The 23,901-nt window shown below is 42.3% G+C and overlaps 2 protein-coding genes across 2 annotated transcripts in view; one reads left to right on the top strand and one right to left on the bottom strand.

Annotated features, from left to right (window-relative positions):
• The window catches only part of LYPD1 (LY6/PLAUR domain containing 1), a 44,133-nt gene extending 31,432 nt beyond the window's left edge, over positions 1–12,701 (top strand). Inside the window, exon 3 of the mRNA XM_038565036.1 lies at positions 12,280–12,701. Coding sequence (XP_038420964.1) covers positions 12,280–12,515 — 236 coding nt within the window. The 3' untranslated portion in view covers positions 12,516–12,701. The remainder of the gene's footprint in view (positions 1–12,279) is intronic.
• A 235-nt stretch (positions 12,702–12,936) lies between these two features.
• The window catches only part of GPR39 (G protein-coupled receptor 39), a 198,189-nt gene continuing 187,224 nt past the window's right edge, over positions 12,937–23,901 (bottom strand). Inside the window, exon 2 of the mRNA XM_038564532.1 lies at positions 12,937–13,370. Within this exon, the coding sequence (XP_038420460.1) occupies positions 12,937–13,370 (434 nt within the window). The remainder of the gene's footprint in view (positions 13,371–23,901) is intronic.

The raw sequence follows: 23,901 nt of genomic DNA, 5'->3' as shown, positions 1-23,901 counted from the left end.
ATGGACAACATATTCTATTTTTGTATACTGTGAAATGATCACCACAGTAATAAATTTAGTTAACATGTATCACATACATAGTTATAGAATTTCTCTTCTTGTGATGAGAACTTTTAAAATGCACTCTTTTAGCGGCTATCAAATAGGCAATACAGTATTATTAACTAGTCACCATGCTATGCATTATTCTGGCAACCACTAATCTGTTCCCTGAATCTATAATTTTGGTTTGCTTTTGTTTTTGTTTTCAGATTCCACATATAAGTAAGATCATATGGTGTTTATCTTTCCCTGTCTGACTTCTTTCACCTAGCATAATGCCCTAAAGGTCTATCCATGTTGTCACAAATGGCAAGACTTTGTTCTTTTTTATGGCTGAATAATATTCCATTGTATATAGGTCACATTTTCAATATCCATTCATTTGTTGATGGACATTTAGGTTGTTTCCGTATCTTAGTTATTGTACATAACCCTATAATTAACATAGGGATGCATGTATCTATTCAAAATAGTGTTTTTGTTTTCTTCAGAAAAAAAAACCTGGAAGTAGAATTACTGAATCATATGGTACTTCTGTTTTTTAATTTTTTGAGGAAACTCCATAGTGTTTTCTATAATGGTTGCTTCTGTTTACATTCCTGCCAACAGTGCACAAGGGTTACCTTTCCCCAAATTTTCATAAATACTTGTTATTTCTTATTAGTAATAACCAACCTAATAGGTATGAGGTGATATTTCATTATGATTTGATTTGCATTTCCCTGATGATCAGTGATTTTGAACATCTTTACATGTACCTGTTGGCCATTTACTTATATGTCTTTGGAAAAATGTCCATTTTGAGCCTTTGTGTATTTTTTATTTTTTTTAATTTTTTAATTTTTTATTTTTTTTTGCTGTTGAGTTATATGAGTTCTGTATATATTTTGGATAGTGATCCCTTATCAGATACATGATTTACATAATTTATTTCCCTATTCAGTAAATTGTCTTTTCATTTTGCTGATGGTTTCCTTGTGCATAAGCTATTCAATTTGATGTACTTACACTTACTTATTTTTGCTTTTGTAGCCTTTGTAGTGTTAAATACAAAAAATCATCATGAAAACCAGTGTCAAGTTGCTTACCTCTCATGTTTTCTTCTAGAAATTTTATGATTTCAGGTGTTATATTCAAGTATTTAATCCATTTTGAGTTAATGTTTGTCTTTGGTATTAGATATTGATCAAGTTTTCCCAACACCATTTATTGAAGAGACTGCTGTTTCCCGGTTAAATATTTTTGGCTCTTTTTTGGCCTGTAATTATTCATAGTAGTCTCTTATGATCCTTTGTGTTTCTGTGTATCATGTCTCCTCTTTCATTTCTCATTTTATTTATTTGAGTCTTCTCATTTTTCTTGGTCTATCTAGCTACAGGTTTGCCAATTTTATCTTTTCAAAGAACCAATTCCTACTTTGGTTATCCCTTACTGTTGTTTTTCTGTCCTCTATTTCATTTATTTCTGCTTTAATCTCTTATTTCCTTTGTTTTGCTGACTTTGAACTCTTTTTCTTGTTCCTTGAGCCATAAAGTTAGGTTGTTTGAGGCTTCTTATATTTCTTGAGGTAGGCATTTATCATGACGAATTTCCTTCCTAGAATTGCTTTAGCTGGGGTTCTCTGGGTGGCTCAGCGGTTTAGTACCTGCCTTTGGCCCAGGGCGCGATCCTGGAGACCCAGGATCGAATCCCACGTCAGGCTCCCAGTGCATGGAGCCTGCTTCTCCCTCTGCCTGTCTCTGTCTCTCTGTGTCTCTCATGAATAAATAAATACAATCTTAAAAAAAAAAAAGAATTGCTTTAGCTGCATTCCATAAGTTGTGTTATGATGTATTTCCATTAACAGTTGTCTTAAGGTATTTTTTGATTTGCCTTGATTTCTTTGTTGACTCACTGGTGGTTCAGCAGGTCATTGTTTAATCTCTACATATTTGTGAATTTTTTGTTTTCTTCTTCTAAATGATCTCTACTTTCATACCTCTGTGGTCTGAAAAGATGCTTGAAATATTTTCACTCTTCTCAAATTTGTTGACTTGTTTCATGTCCAAACATAAGATCTATCCTGAAGAATGTTCCATGTACATTTGAGAAAAAAAAAATATTTTGTTGCTTTTCCCACCCCACATTATTACAATATTTGTGATGTTATTATCTGTGCTGTACTTTTTCATTTCTGTGGCTTATTTTATAACTGGAGGTTTGTAACTCTTAACCCTCTTCATTTGTTTCACCTATTGTCCACCCACTGCTCCTCTAGTAGTCACAAGTCTATTCTCTGTATTTAAGCATCTGTTTGGTTTCATTTCATTCTTTAGATAGCGAGTGTGTGGGAAGTGGAGAGGAGCAGAAGGAGAAGGGGAGAGAGAATCTAAAGCAGGCTCCGCGCCCAACCAACATAGAGCCCATGCAGGGCTTAATCCCACGACCCTGAGATATGACCTGAGCTGACACTTAACTGACTAAGCCTCCCAGGCACTGTTGTTTTGTTTTGTAGATTTCACAATATAAGTGAGATAATTTAGTATATTTCACTTAGCACAGTACTTTCTAGGTCCATCTGTATTGTCAAAATGACAAGATTTCACTCTTTTTTATGGCTAATATTCCATTGTACATATATAGCACATATTCTTTATCCATTCATCAATCAATGGATACTTAGGTTGCTTCCATACTTTAGCTTCTGCTGCAATAAACATAAGGGTGTGTATAGCCTTTAACTTAAGTGTTTTGTTTTATTTGAGTAAAAACTGAATGGTTGAATTACTGGATCATATGGTATTTCTGTTTTTAACTTTTTGAGGAAACTCAAAATATAACAATAGTTATACCAAATTACATTCCTACTGATAGTATATAAAGGTATCTTTAACGTCTCTGCCAAAATTTATTATTCCTTGTGTTTTTGATACTAGCCACTCTTGTGTAAGGTCATATCTCCCCATGGTTTTGATTTGCATTTCCCTGATGATGAGTGATATTGAGTGTCTTATCATGTGTCTGTTGACTATCTCTATGTCTACTTTGAAACAATGTCTATTCAGGTCCAATGCCTATTTTAATTGAATTATTTTTTTGTTTTGGTGTTGAGTTGTGTAAGTACTTTATATATTAACCCCTTATCAGATATATTACATGTAAATATCTTCAATTTGTAAATATTCAATGGGCTAACTTTTGTTTTATTGTTTTTCTTTGCTATGCAAAACCTTTTTATTTTGGTATAGTTCTAATAGTTTATTTTTGCTTTTGTTTTCTTTGCCTGAGGAGACATAATGATATGTATATTGCTAAGACTAATGTCCAAGAAATTACTGACTATATTTTCTTTGAGGAGTTTTATGGTTTCAGGTCTCATATTTAGGTCTTTAATACATTTTGAGTTTATTTTTGTGTATACAAGAAAGTGGTCCAGTTTTCCCAAAACCATTTATTGAAAAGATTGTCATTTCCCCATTGAATGTTCTCACCTCCTTTATCATGGATTAATTGACCTTATAAGTGTGGGTTTATATCTGGGCTCACTATCCTATTCTTTTGATATATACATCTATTTTTGTGCCAGTACATACCATTTTGATTACTGTAACTTGGTAGTATATCTTGAAATATGGGATTGTGATACCACCAGTTTTGTTCTTCTTTCTGAATATTGCTTTGGCTGTTCAAGGGCGTTTGTGGTTTCATACAAATGTTAGGATTATTTGTTCTAATTCTATGAAAAAATGCTATTGGTATTTTGATGGGGACAGCTTTGAATCTGTAGATTGCTTTGGGTGGTATGGACATTTAAAAAAAATTCTTGCAATTCATGATCATGGAATATTTTTCCATTTGTTTGTATTCATCAATGCTTTATAGTTTTCAGAGTATAGGCCTTTCACCTCCTTCATTAAATTTATTCCTAGGAATTTTATATTTTTGTGTGGTTGTAAATGAGACTGTTTTCTTAGTTTCTCTGTTACTTTGTTATTAGTGTATAGAAATGCAACAGATTTCTGTATATTAACTCTGAACCCTGCAATTTTACAGAATTCATTTATTCTGATAGCTCTTTGGTAGAATATTAAGGTTTCTATATGAAGTGTCATGTGTTCTGCGAATAGCTACAGTTTTACCTCTTACCAGTTCAGATCCCTTTTCTTTCTTTCCTGATTGCTGCCTCTAGGACCTCCATTATTAGGTTTAATAAAAGTGGTGAGAGTGGACATCCTTGTTATATTCCTGATCTTAGAAGAAAAGTTTTCAGTATTTCACTACTGAGTATGATGTCAGCTGTGGGTTTTTCATATATGGCTTTTATTATATTGAGGTATGTTCCCTCTAAACTCAATTTGTTGAGAGTTTTTTAAACCATGAACATTGTTATCTTTTGTCAAATGCTTTTCTGATCTCTATTGAGATGGTCATATGGTTTTTATCTTTCCTTTTGTTAATGTATCATATTGATTTGTGAATGTTGAACCACCTTGCATCCCTGGAGTAAATTCCACTTGATTATGATTAGTCATTTAATATATTGTTGAGTTTGCTTTGCTAATGTTTTGTTTATCTATGTTCATCAGGAATATTGGCCTTGTAGTTGTCTTGTTTTTGTTGTTGTTTTGTTTGTTTGTTGGCAGTGTTTTTGTCTGGTTTCAACTCATGTGGCAATGCTAGCTCAAAATGAATTTGTAAGGGTTTTTTCCTCTTCTATTTTTTTGAATAGTTTAAGAATAGATACTCTTTTAAATGTTTGGTAGAATTCACCTGAGAAGCCATCTGGTTCTGGATTTTTGTTTATTTGGAGGTTTTTGATTACTAATTTAATTTTGTTACCAATATCTTGTCTGTTCAAATTTTCTATTCTTGATTCAGATTTGGAAGATTATATTTTTCTAGGAATTTATCTAGGTTGTTTGTTAAAATTAAAATTATTTTTATTTTATAATTAATAATTCATTAAAATTAAACAGAATTATTTTTATTTTATTTAATAATTTATTAAAATAAAATTATGTTAGGTTGCATATAATTTTTCATAGTATTCTAATTCTTTGTATTTTTGTTTTCTCACTTATTCTTTGTTTCTGATTTTATTTCAGCGCTGAGTCTAACTAAAGGTTCATCAACTTGGTTTATCTTTTCAAAGATTAAGGTGGCCTAATATATGATCTATTTTGGAGAATGTTCTATGTGCACTTGAAAAGAATGTGTATCCTGCTGTTTGGGGATGGAATGTTTTTTGTAAACCAGTTAGGTCCATCTGACCTGGTGTGTCATTGAAAGCCACCATTTCCTTGATTTTGTCTAGATGATCCATCAGTTTGAGTGGGGTGTTAAAATTCCCTACTCTAATATTACTGTCAATTTCTCCCTTGATGTCTGTAATATTTGCTTTATGTATTTAGGTGCTGTTATGATGGATTCGTATTTACCATGGTTTTATCATCTTGTTCAGTTAACCCTTTATTATATAACGCTCTTCTTTTTCTCTTACTTTAGTTTTAAAACCTATTTTGTCTGGGGCACCTGAGTGGCTCAGTGGTTATTGTCTGCCTTTGGCTCTCAGGTCATGACCCCAGGGTCCTGGAATTGAGTCCCACATCAGGCTCCCAATGGAGAGACTGCTATTCCCTCTCCCAATGTCTCTGCCTCTCTCTGTGTGTGTCTCATGAATAAGTAAAATCTTAAAAAAAAAAAAAAAACCTATTTTGTCTGATATAAATATTGCTACTCTGGCTTTCCTCCACCCCACTTTCATTTGCATGGAATATCTTTTTCCATCCCTTCACTCTCTGTATGTGTCTTTAGGTCTAAAGCTAGTCTCCTGTAAGCAGTATATGGATGGGTCTTGTTTTTTTAAATCTATTTGGTCACCCTTCTTTCGATCATAGCATTTAGTCCATTTACATTTAAAGTAATCATTTATAGGTATGTATTTATTGCCATTTTAATTATTTTCTGATTGCTTTTGTAGTTATATCTGTTTCTTCTTTGCTGTTCTCTTCTCTCATGGTTTAATGGTTTTCTTTAGTATTACACAAAAATAAAGCCAAGTATATCTTTTACAGGTTTTTGTTTTGTAGTTACCATTGGGTTCATATATAACATCCTACATACACAGCAGTTTATATTGTTGATGTTCACTCAGTTCAAACACATTGTAAAAACACTACATTTCTATTCCCCTTTGGCATTTTACACATATCATGTTATATTTTACATTTTTAAATCATGTGTATCCTTTGACTAATTTTTGTATATATAACTGATTTTACTCTTTTGGTTTAATCTCCATACTGGCTTTATAAGTTATTAATCTAGTACCTCTACTGTATGTTTGCTTTTATTTAATTTTTTCCTTTCATAATTTTCTTCTAATTATGGCCTTTTGTATACATTTAAAAGATTCCTTTTAAAATTGTTTTGCTAGGCCAGTTTAGTGGTCAAAACCAAACTTTTGATTTCTGTTTGGGAAACTATTTCTCCTTCTACTCTGAATGATAGCTTTGCTGGATAGAGTATTCTTTGTTCTAAGTTTGTTGTTTGTTTTTTCCTTTCAGCACTTTGAATACATCATGAAATTCCCTTACATCTGGCAATGTTTCTGCTGAAAAATCAGCTGATAGCTTTGTGGGGTTTCCTTTGCATATAACTTTTGCTGCTTTTAAGATTCTCTTTTTGTCCCCACTTTTTGCCATTTTAATTACTACGTATCTTGGTGTGCCTTTGGTTCGTCATCTTAGGGCCCTCTGTGCCTCCTAGATCTGGATGTTTGTTTTCTTCCCCAGATCAGGCAAGTTTTCAGCTATTATTTCTTCAAATATGTTTTCTGCCCCCTTCTCTCTTCTTCTCCTGGAATCCCTATAACTCAACTTTTATTATACTTCATAATGTTGCAGAGTTTCCTTAACCTATTATCATTTTCCATTCCTTTTCTCTTCTTGCTATTTAGCTTGGTGATTTGCATTACCCTGTCTCCAGGTAGCTGATACATTCTTTTGCATCCTCCGAACTACGGTTGATGCTCTCTAGTGTATTTTTTCATTTCAGGTGTTGTATTCTTTGGCTCTGACTCTTTTTATATCTTCCACTTTTTGAAGTTCTTGCTGAGTTTATCCATTCTCTCAAGCATATTATCTCGGTTTCACTTTTTTATTTTGATTTTGTCTTATTCTTTCATTTACAACATATTCTTCAGACTCTTCTCTAGCTCTCTGTGTTTGTTTCTATTAGGTAGGTCAACTGCATCCCTTGGTCTTGAAAGCAGTAGTCTTGTGCAGAAGAGGTCCAGGCCAAGTGTAATCCTACCTTGTACAACAGAACCAGGCCTTCCTGTTGTGGCTGAGTCACATTTTCTTTGGGTATGGTGGGGATGGAGGTGGCCTCAGTCCAGCTGGTTAAAGTAAGCCACTTGAGCTGCTGTGTTGCTCACGGGGCAAGGTTTGCCTGATGTGCTGTTGAGAAACCCAGCTACAGCCACTGTGAGCTTCCTGGAAGATGGGGCCAGCAGTCAACCTAGCTGTCTGCAATCAGCCTCTGTCTTGCCTATACCAAATGCCAGGGCTTGCTTCCTATGCATCTAGCTAAGACTCCTGGATGCAAGAACTCCAGACACACTATGTAGGCTTATCTCTTCCCCTTTTCAGAGCAGGAGTCATTCTGATACTAGCAAATTAGATGGAGAATGTTATAACTGGCTCCAGCAAGTGATGGTTGTCTAGGCTGGGGAAGGACAAGAAAAATGGTGGCCCCAGTATTTCTTCCTAGAGAACTCTCTTAAAGATCCCTGCCCCTCCAGCACAAGTTTTAAGATTAGTAAATAAATCTCCTTTATGTATACCCCAGGTGCTTTGCAAATTACTATTTCTGTGCTGTGTCTCAGGCCAATTTATTTAGCATGCTGTCTCTTTAAGGGTGAGGATTTTCTTTGCTGCTGCCTTCTGGCTCTCCCAGAGTTTATCCTTGTTGATTTTCAAAGCCAGACATCTTCTTAGTGCAAGTCCTTAGGACTTGGGTTACCCAGTGTGGGGTCTAATCCCCTCACTCCACTGTGCTTGTGATTTCTCTTCCACTTGTGAGTATGTGCTCCAGGGGTTTGCTTCTCAACTGCATCTCTCTCTCTCTCTTACCCTTACCCCTGTAGCCTTTTCTCTTTGAGGAGTTGTGGAATATCTGGCCTGCCAATTTTCAAGTAATTTTCAGTTAGTTGCATAGATATGGTTATTGCCTTGGAATGGCTGTGGAATGAGGTGAGCTCAGGATCCTCCTACTGTACCATCTTCTCCATCTGCCCTGTTTGATGGACTTAACATATACAGAACATTCCATCTCTTTCAGTGTTAAGACTAGGTTTCCTTGTTGACTTTTTTTTAAGATTTTATTTATTCATTGGAGACACACAAAAAGAGAGAGAGGCAGAGACACAGGCAGAGGGAGAAGCAGGCTCCACACAGGGAGCCTGATGCAGGACTCAATCCTGGCACTCCAGGACCATGCCCTGGGCTGAAAGCAGGCGCCAAACCACTGAGCCACCCAGGGAATCCCCCCTTGTTGATTTTCTGTGTGTATGCTCTACTAATGTAAATGTGATACTAAAGTCCCCGAGTAGTATTGTACTGCTGTTTTATTTAGGTGCTTCTGTGTTGGTGCATAAATATTTACAAATGTTTTCTCCTCTTGCTGGATAGACCCCTTTATGTAATGCCCTACAGTCTTTGTTTTAAAGCCTATTTTGGCCAAGTATAGCTTTCTCAGCTTTCTTCTGGTTTCCACTTACAGGGAATATCTGTAATTAGTTTCTTATAGGCAGTGTATAGATGGATGGGTCTTGTTTTGTAGAGTGGCTGGATGCAACAACAACATCTTTTGATTGGGGAATTTTGCATTTATATTTAAATTATTTAGAGATATATACTTACTGCTATTTTGTTGTTTTCTGGCCGTTTAGTAGTTTCTCTGTTCCTTCTTTGGCTCTCTTCCTTTGTCATCTGATGACTTTGGTTAGTGTATGCTTAGATTCCTTTCTCTTGTGTATCTACTTGTGGTTTTTGCTATGTTATCTCATATAACAACTTGTATCTACAACAGTCTTTTGTAAGTTGATAAGCTTGAAGGCATTCATAAGCTCTACATTTGTACTTCCCACCCCTCCATTTTATGTTTTACATGTTACATTTTACCTCTTGTGTAACCCTTAACCTTCACACTAGCATTATAATTAATCTACTACCTTTGCTATATTGTCTTTATCAGTGAGATATATAGCTTTTATATGTTTTGCCACTATTTTTTTAAAAAATTTTATTTATTCATGAGAGATACAGAGACAGAGACCTAGGAAGAGAAGCAGGTTCCTTGCAGGGAGCCCAATGCGAGACTTGATCCCAGGATCACACTCTGAGTTAAGGGTAGACACTCAACCACTGAGCCACCCAGGCATCCCTGTTTTGCCACTATTTCACACCCTTTCTTTTCAGCCTAAAGAAGACCCTTTAACATTTCTTGTAAGGCAAGTTTTGTGATGATTAACTCATTTGGCTTTTGCTTGCCTAGGAAACTCTCCCTCATTTCTAAGGGATAATTTTGCCATGTGTTCTTGGTTGGAAATTTTTCCCCCTTTTTAGCACTTGAACTGTATCATGCCTCTTCAGGCCTGCAAAGTTTCTGAAGGGTCTGCTGATAGTGTAATGGGGGTTTCCTTGTACGTAACAAGTTGTTTTTCTCTTGCTGGTTTTGAGTCTCTTCCTGCATTTAACACTGACATTTTAATTATAATGTGTCTTGGTGTGTGTCTCTTTGGGGGTCACTTTATTTGGAACTCTATGGGCTTCCTGGATGGTTCTTTCCTTCCCCAGGGTCAGGAAATGTTCAGCCTATATTTTTGTCCTCGTCTTGTCCTTCGGGGTCTCTTAAAAAAGAGACTGTTAGCTACCTGATGTGGTCTCTCAGGTCCCTTCATCTACCTATACTTTTCTTTTTGCTGCTCTGATGGAGTAAGTTTCTCTGCCCTGCTGTTGAGCTCCTCTGGTATTATTTTCTGTTTAGTTACTGTATTCTTCAGCTCTGTGACTTTTACCTGATACTTATATTTTCTGTCTCTTTGTTGAATGTTTATCCATTCTTCTCCAAGTTTGGTGAGCATCTTTAGGACCATTACTTTTAACTCTGTGAGGTAAATTACATGTTTCTATAAGGTTCTTTCTGAAGCCTTATCTCAGTCTTTCTCCTCTGTTTTCTTTACATCATTCCTCTTTGTGTTTCTCAAGCAGCCTATTTTCATTTTAATAGTTTCCAGAAGTTGAGGATGTGCCAAGACAGGTCAGTGTCCCCAAGGGGAGGCTCTCAGTGCTTTGATCCAGGCTAACTGGAAGTTAGACCTGGAGGCACCAACTTTAAAGAATGGACCTATATAGAGTCCTATGGGAACACAAGCATAAGTTCCACTGGCCACCAGAATAGGTGCTGCCACCAACGTCTTGTGGGCGGCAGTCACAAAAATCAGGGCTCCTTTTGTGTATTATTTATCTAACCTATCTCATCATCATCCCTTAGCCCTACAGAGTTAGGCTTAAAAATGCAAACTGTAAAACCGCATATAGGACGCGATACCATTAACAAAGCTGTGTACACACACATACTTAATTTTTCCATGGAGTCATATGTAAATGTATAGAAACAGGCCTGGAAGGAGGCCATCCAGACACTGAAGAGTGCTAACCTCTGAGGTGGAGTTAGTTAGGAGACATTTTTATCGAGTTTTTCTTAAAATAAAAAATACTTAATTTTTCACTGTAAAAATTCACTTAATAAAGTTTATTGAAGTTGAACTATCAAAAGGCAGTAAAATTTGTAGAGAATACAGGAAACTATTAACGGGCAATGCCCAGCAGCAGGTTTTTTTTTTTTTTTAAACAAATCAGTGCCTCTCACATACATATGCACACATTCTTTGTCCAAGGACTTTATCTTTCCCGATACATCTTACCAGAGCAGCTACTGTCTACAGTGTTAAAACACTACTAGGAACTCCATCCTTTCAAATGTGCAGCTATAGCACAAAAATGACTTTAAAACATATAATTTTAAGTATTTCTTTACCTTCCACTTGGAAGTTTTAGGTTGCTCAATTCTGTACTATTTCTCCATAACTCAAAGCCACAATTGATGAGGAGGGGGTGCGAACCAAAGCAATGCCTGCAAAAAAACATCTCTGCAGGGAGTCAGAAAGTAAGGAGCCCTGGCTACTAGTGGAATACGTTTGAGCTCTCAGCTGTGCAGGGCAGCACACAAGCTAAAGCCATTTACTTCCAGGTCTGGCTATTGTAGACGTATTATTTATCTCCCCCTTCTCAAAAAACCCCACGTTTTTGTAGTTTACGACTGGCTGCTTTGGCACATATATAGTCATAAGGTCTTGACAGAATTGAGCCAGAATGCTACGTTCAAATCCCAGCTCCTCTCTAGGCCAGTAGTGTGTCCTCAGGTAAATTCCTCGACTTCTCTTGCCCTTAATGTGCCCCATCTCTGAAATGGGGACCTCCCCTGTAGTGTCACTGCAGGTGGTAAATGAACTTGTATTCTATAGCCCTCTGTAAAGTGCCTGGCATACAGGAAAGCATAAAAATGAAGTTAGCTATTATTTTAAGAAGGTTCCAGCTTTAAGAGCTGATTATTCGATGACAGTGCTGTAATTCGGACAGGTCATATGTGCTCCTAGGTTATTAAAGGGTGGCGATGCTAAATAGGCAGATGGCCATATATTCTGAGGGCAAAGCTTGTTTCCTGGAAAAAGGCTCTCCTGGGTACACTGTCAACACTAGGTCACCCCCTCCCTAAAATGTGGTGGACCTTGAAACCTCAGAAAAATCAGGGCTCCTTCAATAGGGATCATGTTCTTCTATGTATTAGTTCTTCAGATAACTTTATGATGGCTCTCACCTATGTGTTTATTAAACCCTAAAGTATAGTATCACTCTCCCTGGCATGAGACAGCAATTTAAAGAAAAAAAAAAAAAGGTAAATAAAAAGTTCTGTGTGAATTTTAAGTGCACTTTGATTTTAATAGGTCTTTGCAACAACAACAAGGAAGGGAGCTGTAGGATGAAGAAGTCCTCTTACTTACATAGTTTGGTGGGGGAGGGGTGAGCGCTCAATGAAACCACCCCAAGCAACTTCCTGGGCTGTGGGAGGAGAAAAGATGAGCTGTCATTTAAGAAACAGCAGCTAACCCAGGTCCTTGGGTTTGTGTTGCAGGGATCATGTACCGCAAGTCGTGTGCCTCATCCGCAGCCTGCCTCATCGCCTCCGCCGGGTACCAATCCTTCTGCTCCCCTGGGAAACTGAACTCAGTGTGCATCAGCTGCTGCAACACCCCTCTGTGCAACGGGCCCCGGCCCAAGAAGCGGAGCAGTTCGGCCTTGGCTCTTCGGCCGGGGCTCCCCACCACCATCCTGCTCCTCCAGTTCGCCCTCCTCTGGGCTCACTGCTGAAGGTGAAGGAGACCCTGGCGCCTCCTGCATCGTGCTTGGGGCCCTCGCTCCCCCCGCTTCTCCTGGGTGTCCTTTGATTCTGGGGTGGGAGGGGAGTAGGATCAGCATCTTCCGTTCCTTTGCCAGTGAAAGAGCTCCGTGTGAAACATTTTTGTAAGCCCTGAATAAATTCGGTCTGAATTTTCAGTGTGTACTTAAAGGAAGGGGTGAGCAAGAGCCTGGACCCCAAGTCTGTCCCCAGAGTCCAGGTCATCAGCCCTTAGAAGGCACTGAGGGGGGCATCCAGTTTCTTCCGAGACCCCTGCCCCTCCCAGGCACAGTGTATTGTCACCCCCGTGGCAGGCTAACGTCGCTTGGGCGGGGGTGGGGGCGGGGGTGGGGGGTGCCACGTCGGCCTCCAGGCCCGTCGCATCCTGGACATTCACACCTCTTGCTCCTGCAAACCGTTGTGGGGCTCGGGCTCGGGCTCGCTCTGGAACGTAGCCAAGCGCACCTGGCGGGTCGTCGCGGGGGAACCGGGCGGGGGCGCGGCGGCGAGGAGGGGGCGGCGCCCCGAGGGCGAGGGCGAGGGCGCGGGTTCGCGGCCGCGCAGGTGCCCGCGGTGCCGGGCGGGCGGCAGCTCCAGGCGGCAGCGCAGCACCTGGCCGAACGCCGTGCGGAACTGCTGCGAGGACACGTTGTACAGCAGCGGGTTGACGACGGAGCTCAGGTAGAAGAAGGTGTCGGAGACGGGGAGCAGCAGCATGTAGGCGCGGAAGTAGGGCCGGGTCCAGTCGTGCTTGGGCTGCGCCGCGGCCATGAGCCTCCGCACCTGGTTGGGCAGCCAGCAGAGCGCCAGGGTCACCACGATCAGCCCTGCGGGCGAGAGGGCGGCGCGTGAGGCCCCCGAAGGCTGGACCCCGTTGCACCTCGTGGTAGCTCCTACCTTTTGTATTTTAAGTTTACTGGTGTTCGATTTGCCAACATACAGAATGACACCCAGTGCTCAGCCCATCAGGGCCCCCACCCAGTCACCCCCACCCTCCGCCCCTTCCCCCACCCAGTCACCCCCACCCTCCGCCCCTTCCCCCACCCCTTGTTCCTTGCCCAGGGTTAGGAGTCTCCCTTTCTGATAGCTCTTACTTTAAAACCCGTTTTCCTTGCTGGGTATCCAGGAAGCTCACTAGGCAGGCCAGCCACCCAGTTCTGTCTTTTTTTTTTCAGGAAATCGACCTAGACTCTCTGGAAGGTCAGGTGGGACGACACCTGTATCTTTAGGGCACGTCCCCATGAACACCCCGCGGTATTTTCAGGATGAGCGGAAACGGTGTCCCTGCTAACAAACCAGCGTAGCCAGGGACGCTGGTTGCGCTTTCCATTTCAAGTGACACAAAATCAAGAAAAGCCCCGCGCTGAGAATGCTGTTCGGTGTGCACACCTGTCATTCTAATGTTTCTATCTCCAACAGGACTTTTGTTCATTTTCAGATTTTTCTTTTTTTTTTTTTTTTTTTTTTTTTTAGTTATATCATCTTGTCCACCCTCATGGTTGGGGGGGCGGGGGGAGACAATTATCCTCAAATAATGGAAAATAGCAAATTTCAAGTTCAGCCAGTAGCATGCCTTTGCAGCACAGAGTCACAGCAGCCTCCAAAAGGATTAGGCCCTGGAAGACCACCACTTAGTGACCCATATGCAGGTCAAGAGTTGCCTGAATGAATGGACATGTCTGCATGCCCACATACTTGCATCTCAACCTACATGCTCATCTCTGTTTCTATGACCTCTGACAGAGAAAAGGAGAATTTATCTACGGTGACCGAAAAAAAAAAAAAAAAAAAAAAAAAAAAAAACAGAACCAAGTCACCACGTCCCAAAAGAGGAAGATCAGGAATCTATGCAGATCTAATCAACAGATCGTGTGCTCTCTTCGCCCTGAGCCAAGACACCAGAATTTAAGTTCCTGTGTGGAGAGCTGAGATCTTAAAAGCGGTGTTTTGAATTTTTAGAAATGCTTCCTCCTGCTCCTAAATTTGATTATCATAGTAAGAAGATTTGTTCACATTTCAAACGTTTGTATTTTCTAGGAAACCACAGGGAAGCAGTGGTTGGCAATAATCCCTTTCTGCCTCTGATCCATGGTACATACCTCATTAATAAATGCCCCAGGAAACCAGCCACATTTGCACATCCAGGGTCGGCCATCCCACACACACTCACCTGAGCAAGCCTTACCTGGGTGTCTGAGTAGCCTTAGGTATATTCTCTGCACTGAAATAAATGACCCAGCTCCCTCAACAAATCCTCCACAAATCCCAGCTGTCAGCAATGGTGGCCTGGAAACTCCCCTGCCCTGATCATTTCTTGCCAAACCTCAGCCCAAGCTTAAAACTCAAACCAATTTGCTTATTTCTTTCCTTTGAGTCGCTTCCCTGAGAACACTCAGTAAATCTAAAAATAAAATGAGCAAAGTAACATCGATCTGATGAAAAGGCCAAAAAAAAAAAAAAAAAAAAAAAAGTCCCCTTAAGAGTTTAGTCTGAATCACCTCCAGTTACAGCTGCTGAGTGGAAACAAAAATCAACATTTTCCTGTGTTTAAAAAAAAAAATACTTGCATAGGAAATGGGGAGCCTTTGTCCCCCCGCTTTGAGAAGCGCGGATGCTTCCAGCCATGTGTGCTGTTCGAAGTAATTGGTAAGTGATTCCTCCTCGTGTTTTATCAGAGATGGTCCCGACTGAAAGGTTCGTCTCGTTAACTGAAAAGGCTAGGAAGCTTCTGCCTAGGGAAGCTTCGTGTCTCCACTGAGGCTTCTGTTCTCTGCCACTACCTTTCACACGAGCACAACCACCTTCATCTGAAGACTTAGTTCCCAGGATATGGAAATCGAGCGCGGGGTTTCAGATGTGTGCTGACCTGCTCTGTGGGAAGCTTCAGGAGGCAAGAATCTAGCAAGGCGACAGAACCCACTTGTACTGACTCGGGTTGAACCTAGCACAGCTTTTCAAGCCCATGGGGGAAAAGGCAGTGAGATAAAGGGCTGGGGTTGTGGGGCCAGTTACGAAGTCCTTGTGCTTCCATCCTGGCTTTGGCCCTGTTCTACTGAGCTCCTGTCTGCATGACCCTTCTTGTTACCCTCACCCCCTTTGCTGGTATCTGTTTGTCCTTGACTGACCTTCCCATCAAAAGAAGTTCAGTAAAAAGCAAGACCGAGTATGTCAGGTATGAGGCAAGGGATGGGAGCAGTTGAAGAGTTGTGGCCTGACTTTGCAGTCTTAGCCAGGAGAAAATTTTTGTTCTGCAATCCAAGTGAGCTGAGGTCAGTAAGCTGGGGGAGCCTTATTCTGAACAAGTTGCTGAAAATAGAGACTGGACCCAAGATTCTCCAATGATAAGGAAAGGGGGAATCTCAGCTTTGTGGGTGTACGGTAGCAAGGCAGGATCGCAAATACAGACCCGGAGAACCAGAGCAGAGTTAGAAATACACAGGGATGAAAAACTGGGCATCAGAGGGGCGCCTGGGGGGCTCAGTCGATTAAGCACCTGCCTCTGGCTCAGGTCATGATCTCAGGGTCCCGGGATGAGCCTGGGTCAGCTCCCTGCTTCTCTCTCTCCCCCCCCCCCCCGCTTTCTTTCAAAAAGATAGAATCATTTTTAAAAATATTAGGCATCAGAAAAGTCTTTACATATAACCAAAAATGATGTAAAGTTCCGAGTTTTCCCTATGTCAGGCTCTGTGCTAAGCCCTCCGTGCTTTTTTTTCCCTGTGCATTTGTCACTTCTGACAATACCCTGGTGAGACACAATGCTGTGACTATCTTCATTTTACAGAGGAGGAAGTTGAGGCTCAGGTCAGTTGCCCACGTCCTGCAACTGGGACATGTGCTTGCCAAGACTCCAACATCCTTTATACACTTATTATCTTTCCTGAGAGACCCATTATTGCTTCTCATGTTCTTCTATTTGAAAGACAGGAAATGGATATAAAGCAGCCCTGACCACTAGAAGTATAAGCTACCTAGGTGGGTTTAAACTTACTATTTTGAATAGTCACATTCAAAAAGCAGAAAAACAAGGTGTCAAGCTGAATGTTTCTTATAGTGCAGCTCCCAATATTATTTCACGTGCAATGTCAACATGCAAACTAAAATTGAGAGCTTTAACATTCCCCCCCCCATACTTTGAAGACCCAGTGTGGTTTTTATTCTTGTAATACATTTCAACTAGGACCAGCCACACATGGCTGCATCGATAGTACAAGTTAAAGCACCTGTCCCCACAAGACGACTCCTTAATGTCCCCCCTTCCCAGCCACATACCCAGTGTATGATCCCTATCAAACCAAGGGCTCCCTCATCCCACCTGTGTTCTTCTTCCTAAGATTCTGATGCAGCCGACTTGATCCCGATCCCATATCTGAGTAGGAATTCTCAGCCTAGGGTAGAGTGGGTTTAGCCAGTCTTTTCATCAAAAGCCTCTGTATGAGGGGACTGCCAGTTATCTATAGTCTAAATCATTCTCAGAGCACAAAATGATATTTTGCACTTCTCTTTCTAAATCCTGCCTAGTCCTTTTGGAATAACAGATTGTACTAAATACCCTGCAGGGTTGTTGGAATATACTTCTCCCATAGCAACTAGAGTTTGGGAAAAATGGCTGGTGTCTTTCCTCCTGCACTTTGAAAGATAATTTTGTTCTAGGAAAATGGAGCATTAGGCCTAGCGGCGCCCACCCCTGGCACATGTGAAGTGTGCATCCGTGGTCAGCCTCTGGTGGGAAGCCTCTGGTAACCGAACCAGCCCCCTTTTGAAATTTGTCATTTTACGATGACAGGTGATTGCTGACTTTCACATTGGGGGGGGGGGGGCGGGAAGTGCATTATTTTATTAGATGCCATTGAGAGTAACTACCATGTCCCAAGGTAAACTTTTTTATTGAGCTCTTTGCAACTAGTTCAGCTCGAGTCCTAGCTACTCTAGTTGAGACAAAGCTTTAAAATCTTATTCGTGCCTTAATAGAGTATATTAAAGATTTGAAAATTTATGTTTCGCTGCGATCAGCCTGGACTTACATTTGGAAAAATCTATAATGCTTTGGTCTGTATGGTATAATGTGTAGCCCACAGTTAAATAACTTTACGGTGAACTCGAATGAAGATCAGTGAACTGAACCCAGTCGTGTTAAGAAGGTAAACTATTTTAACTGCATTATTGATAGAGCTGTATTATATTCCAGACAGCCTTGCACTCTGGGTTAAGAAACACCTTCATAGCTTATCTGTTCTTCCACATAAAGTACTTCCATTTTTCCTCCTTGATCACTACACTAAAATGACAGGCACCATTAGACGAGGACACAGATTTATTCTTGGCAGCGTAATGTTGTTTAAAAAACAGAACTAATACCGATGTCCAACAACATCTCATCCTAAAGCCTGACATTTCAACAGCATTTGAGTCAGCCTGCCTGGTGCAATCTGTAGAAGAGGTGAAGCGATGCCACCTGGGACATGGCCATATTTGTTCATCTAACTCTGGGCTCTCTCTTCTCCCCTCTAGCCTTTCAAGTGAAGGTAGCTCTTCCTGTGCTCCCCAGAATTCATCTTAGCATCCTCCGAGATTGGGAGAGCAGATTGGAGACCAGGCATAGAACCCTTTTGTCTTCCAAATGATGAAACTGAGGCTAAGTCATTCCCCCAAGATCTACAAGGGCAGGGAGATCTTGCCTTACTGCTCTGAATATGGAATTCCACCCTGAATTGGCAAACAAGCCTATCATTCCAGTCCAATGGAGTTTTCTTTGCCCCAGTTTTAGGCTCAAATCGTGTCTATCCACAGCATGGAATGCAATGTGAGGCAGGTCAGTCTCAAATCCCAGCTGAAGTCATTCTCTGGATTCAATTTTAGAACCGGGCACCCAAACACAGGCACAACGACAAAGCCCTGAGACACATACTTTCCCTCCAAAGAAAGGTGAGATGTAGCCAAGGGGAGCTGAAGCAATGTTTGGAAAGCAAGATAGGAGTCCAGGTCATGACCTGGTGACCAAGCCAGCAAGGACCCATCTATCCATCAGTCTGTTCATCTTTCTTAGGTACTTGCTAGAAAAGAACACTTAGTCTCTTATTAAGCCAAAAAGATTTGAATATTCCAACTTTCTCCAGCAGAGGTAATTTGTGATTTAAAGGAATCCCAAAGATTTGCTTTTCCACCTGGCCTTGGGAGTCCCATTGTACTGAATCATTGAAGCCCTGGGAGAGCACAGAGGGGCTTATGGAGAATCATTTAGGTTTTCTGTGCTTAAAATAGCTTTTCTATCCTCTTTCTGCCAGCAGAGTCAAGGTCTTTCTAACCTGACCACAGTGAGGAGGCGTTAGATATCTCCCCTTCCGTGCCTCTCGCCCTCAATTTCAGTCCTCTGGACTTGACTCACTCAACAACCACCTCCCTGATTGGCTGAAGCCATTGACACACCCTGTCCTAGGCACTAACAATAAAAAGCTGAGGATGAGGCAGCTACAGCTGGGTAGTTTGCAAAGGGCCATGAGAGCCATCTGGCCACAGTTTTATGGTAGCAAAGAGCTGGTTGACCTTCCCCATGGGGGGTGAACACTCAGAAAATTAAAGAGGAGTGAGAGTTGCCTGGAAAAGGGCACCCAGGCAAAGACAGAGCACGAGCAGGGGATAGAGGAAACCACTGCCAGCCTCAGTACGGCTGGGGCCAGAACCAGAATGAAGAGGTGGGTGGAGACAGTGGGAAATGAGGCCCATTAGAGAACACTCCATCAGGTTTTGTGGACAATAAATTAACCAGCATATAGTAGGATAAAGAACAGCTGCTTGTCAAGTGACATTTAAATAGCAATTGTCAGTGGAAAGTAAGCATATGGTTAGTTGAATGAAAAGCCAGGAAAAGACAAATACATCCAATAAAAGGTTTTAGCACTTTCTCGATTTATACCTTTGTGTTTGCCAATCTGCCTCTGTCAGCCAGTTGAGACACTGATCTCTCTGACTTTACCGCATCCAACGAGCCCAAATCAACACCAACCTTGGTTTAGTCTCTCATCACTGAGACAGTGGTTCTCAAAGCAGGGTTCCTGGAACAGCAGCATCGAAACCTCTGATGCTTACTCAAATTTGAGAACTAGTCTAAGACAAGCACAAGTTGAGGGAGAGCCTGGATCACCGGGTATTTGTGGCCCTATGACTGCCACGTTGGTCACATTTTGAAGCATCCCATTTTCCCGAGTGTCTGCAGACTGAGTTGACAGGAACTGAGAACCCCTCCCTCATTCCTGAGTATTGCCTTTGCCTTCTCTCTTCTCCCCTCCATCTCTTCCCAAGGTCACCATAAACAGGCCCTATAGAGCCCTTGCTTACGCTGCCCACACACTCCTCCTCTCCCTCTCCGTGGCTTTCCTTGATGCCTTTGAGAAAGTGACTACATCAGCAGCAGGCAAGTTCCTAACAGCTAACAGGTGGCTTCCTGGAAGGGTGGTTGCCACACACTGCTACGTTATCCAAAGGAAAGCAGAAAGGTTTTGGAAGGAATGCAGACAGGATGTGAGGGGCCTGGGTGTTGGCTGAGCACTTGACATACACCCTCTGAGATCCTGCTCCACCTCCCGTGTTCTCTGACCCTGCCAGGGCGTGCCTGGATACCTTGCGGTCACTTTTCCTGTGGCCTGTGGGCTTAGTGACTTTTGTTTAAACCCATCTGCCTTCTTTCCCTCTTTCCTGTTGAAAAATGTTTAGGGGAAGACAGAAGAGCAGTTGGAATTTGTTTTCAGAGCAGGGCACAGGCCACAACTTTAAAATGATGTAAAGGCCACACATGGCCGCTTCTGTCCATGGAGACAGATAGTTGGATGTCCTATCTTTGCCCCAGCTATTTGATGGAGCCTAGGAAAGGACTCTGTCCCCAGTGTGGCTCCATCCACCATGTTGAGGCCAGAGACCCAGATTCCAAAATGGCCTGCAATTTGCTAGGCATTACATCCATCTCATTCTGCTCTACAAGCTCCGGGACAAGAAGACAAGCTATAAATCGCTACAATTGCAAATATATAATTCTAAAACAAGCCCTCCTGTCTGGGAGCTGTAGGACAGCCACATGTATTCAAAGTGAGCGGCATATAGGGTCAGCATTATGGCTTAGTGTCTCTCTTCCTTTATGAATGCATGCTAAATGCTCAACTGGAATCCACTGAATAAATATTTTTCTGTGTGATCTCAACTGTATGCAGCTGTGTGGCTTTCTATGCAAATAGTCTATTCGGAATCCACTGATAGTTAGGTCCCCGTGTGTGGCGTGGCTATAAAAGCCCAAAGCTGTTCCTCAGCAAGAAATGCTTCTTCCCTGGGAACACCCAGCACAGGAGTGGGTGGTGATAATGAGGGCCATGATGCTCTCTAAGTCTGCCAGGGGAAGCTGCAGACTGTGGGATGGCCAGGCCCCCCTCCGTGGATCAACTCATCCCAGCCCCCCAGCCAGCCATGCCATTTACAAACACTCATCAGTTTTTATGGCTGAAAGCCTGCAGTTTTTAATGGAATTTAGTTTCCTGCAACTGGTAGAGAATCAAAGCTTTAAACACTAGCACTGAAAGAAAAACAGAAGCTCTGAGTCTACTGGTAAACCAGGAGAATCCCCAGAGATCTAGGATGAGGACCCCAAAATTTACACAGCCCACAAGTCCAAACACAGGGCCTCCCAGTCTGGTGGTGTCTGCACTGGCCATAAGCTCCTCTCAGAACCCAGTGAAACCACACAAACCTTAGGTAATGCCGTACTCAGCCAAGTGCTCAGCAGAGGCAACATGGGCATTCTGGGAGCGTGTAGACAAGCAAATGTGCCTGCAGATCACCTGGTCCTGCCTCTCTCTTTCCAAGATCACTGCTTGCACCTCCTCAGTGCTGCAAGATAGAGTCTCTGGGGAAACTGGTGCTGAGTATGACTGAGGCAGGCTAGGCCCAGGTGGGGTGAGCAGGCCCCCTGTCCTCCCCAGACTCCAAGACCCTGCACAAGCCTAGATCCAGACCATATCTTTCTCTTCCTCTGCTCTTCCTTCTCTTCCGTCCCTTCCTCTCTCCTCCTCCCCGACTTCCCATGCATTGTCCAGCTCTTAATCTACAAGTGTCTGCTGTCAATGCCTCCAGGAAGCCTTCCTAGCTCCACAAAGCTAAATCAAGTTTTCTACTACAAGTTCACCGCCACCTTTTACTCCTGTCCCTGTCATCATAACACTGCAGCATCAACTAGACCATAAACTCCATGGAAGCAAGATGTTTTATATTCACCACTGTATCCTTGGCACAGAACAGAAAACCCTCCCCACTGTAAAGGTTTGTGGGAGGTAGGGAGAGTGCTGGTGGTTCCAGGTAAGGGCTGAGCAAGAGGGCATTTAAAACTTGAATTCATCTAATTCATCTAATGTATTGAATTCATCTAATGTATATAAAATCATCTAATTCATCTAATGTATATTAAATGCATTTGAATTCATCTAATGTATATAGAATCAATATGAAGCTAGCTGCCCTGTCCAGAGGGTCCACACTAAACCCTCCTGACATGGAGCCTAGAGCCTGCATGATTTTCACCCCCCCCATCCTGATGAGAAGGGAAGGAGACAGTGGGAATTGCAAGAAAAAATCACCTTTTCATTCAAGCAAGACAAGAACCCCTGAGCCCAAGAAAGAGGTCTAGACAGGGACTGAGAAGTCTCGATTCTGACAAGTGTCTTCAGAGGTCTGCAGTTTTAGTGTCCCAAGCCCTTTGCTACTCACCAATCCTTAGCTTATCTACACTAAAAATATGTTATCCGGTTTCTCTCCAAGATGGCCTGATGGATATAAGCAGAGTACAGTGAGGGTCAGCAGGTAAGACAGGATATAGAAGAGCCACATTCACCAGAGAGACAAGTTGGAGGACGTTCATTTGTCCCCAAATCATGTGATAAATCATGGCCTCCATGAAGATGCCACAGTCTTTGTTAGAGAGGCTGCAGGCCAAAACTCAAAGCTTAAGGTTTGAGGTCAGCAGCCAAAGTGGTAACTCAGAGATGAAGAGAAAGCACCTAGAAGAGCATTTGGTAAAGGTGGTGGAGGACTATTTCTATGTTACCTGCTGTGTGTCCCCAGGAAAAATGCAATCCTGCAATTATAACCTTCAATTTCCATCTGGGCACAACTTGGCCTTAGGGGCAGAGGATGTGGGGAGAAAACAAGGGAGGCCAGATTATGCCCCTCCCTGCTCTGTGCCCATCACAAATGTTTTGGTAATGTATTTCCTGGCACTTCTGGCTTGGCCGCCATGTGACCTAGGCAACTCCACCCACTAAGGGATGCTCAGCTTTATTCTGTCGAGCTTCTTATCTACAAAATGGACCCAGCAAGAGCTGCTGAGATGATGAAACGTGGAAATAAAGTGCTCGATACAGTGCCTGCTGCCAGCCAAGGGCTCTTCATAGTTATGACCATTAGTACCCTCATCAGCCCCTCCAGCCCACCACCCCATCTGCCACCACCGTCTCCTCTATCATCACCGTCACCTCCACACCATCACCCTTCTCTGCCACCATTTCCACCATCATCACCATCTCCATTACATCCTCACTGCCACCTACATAGCTCCCCAAGGTCAGAGATCCAGGGGAAGGTTGACTAGAACCACTGAATATCAGACACCTTCTAATCCTAAACTCACAAAGCCCAGAACAATTCCATGACTTTAGCAGGGTTATCTTGCTCAACAGTAGCAAAGAGAGGACCAGGACTTAAATCTCCTCACTTCCAGGTCAAAGCTCTTTCCCCTACTTGGGTTTAGAGCTTTAGCCACTCTGCTCTAAAGACTTGAATGCTTTATCTCTCCCCCGAATACACACATAGGGGTAAGCTGGGGTTTCAAGAAGAGAGGCAAGGAGTAGAGGCCATAATGAAAGAAACAACTGATGGACAGCAGGATTGCAAGGAGGACAAATTCCAAATCACAGGAAGACAGGAGCCCCGAGCCCCTCCCTGGCTCACTGTCCCCACACAATTCCTCTCCAGGAAGAATGACAAGGGGCAGGGAGGCTCCATGACTGTCCGATCATCTGGTCACTTAAGCTAAGAATCTTTGCTTTTTGTCCTCCATACTGTACTCCACCCTCCAGCTCACATCCCAACCCACACCCAAGTGCCCCATAGCCATGTAACCCCCAGGCTGAGCTCCCATACAGTGGAGGGGGTGAGCGCTGGGATTTGTTGTCAGACTGATCTGGGTTTAAATGGCGAAAATAATAGTATCTGCCTCATGGAGTGACTGTAAGAAAATCTCAAGGACATACACGCCCGAAAGGAGCACAGCAGTGGGGCATGAATGGCAGCAACTACTACTGATTACCTAATCCCATCGGCTGCTCC

This window comes from Canis lupus, chromosome 19, assembly GCF_011100685.1.
Source record: "Canis lupus familiaris isolate Mischka breed German Shepherd chromosome 19, alternate assembly UU_Cfam_GSD_1.0, whole genome shotgun sequence".
Classification (NCBI taxonomy): Eukaryota; Metazoa; Chordata; class Mammalia; order Carnivora; family Canidae; genus Canis; species Canis lupus.
The sequence above is the reverse complement of the archived record's forward strand: the minus strand, read 5'-3'. Positions and strand labels throughout refer to the sequence as shown.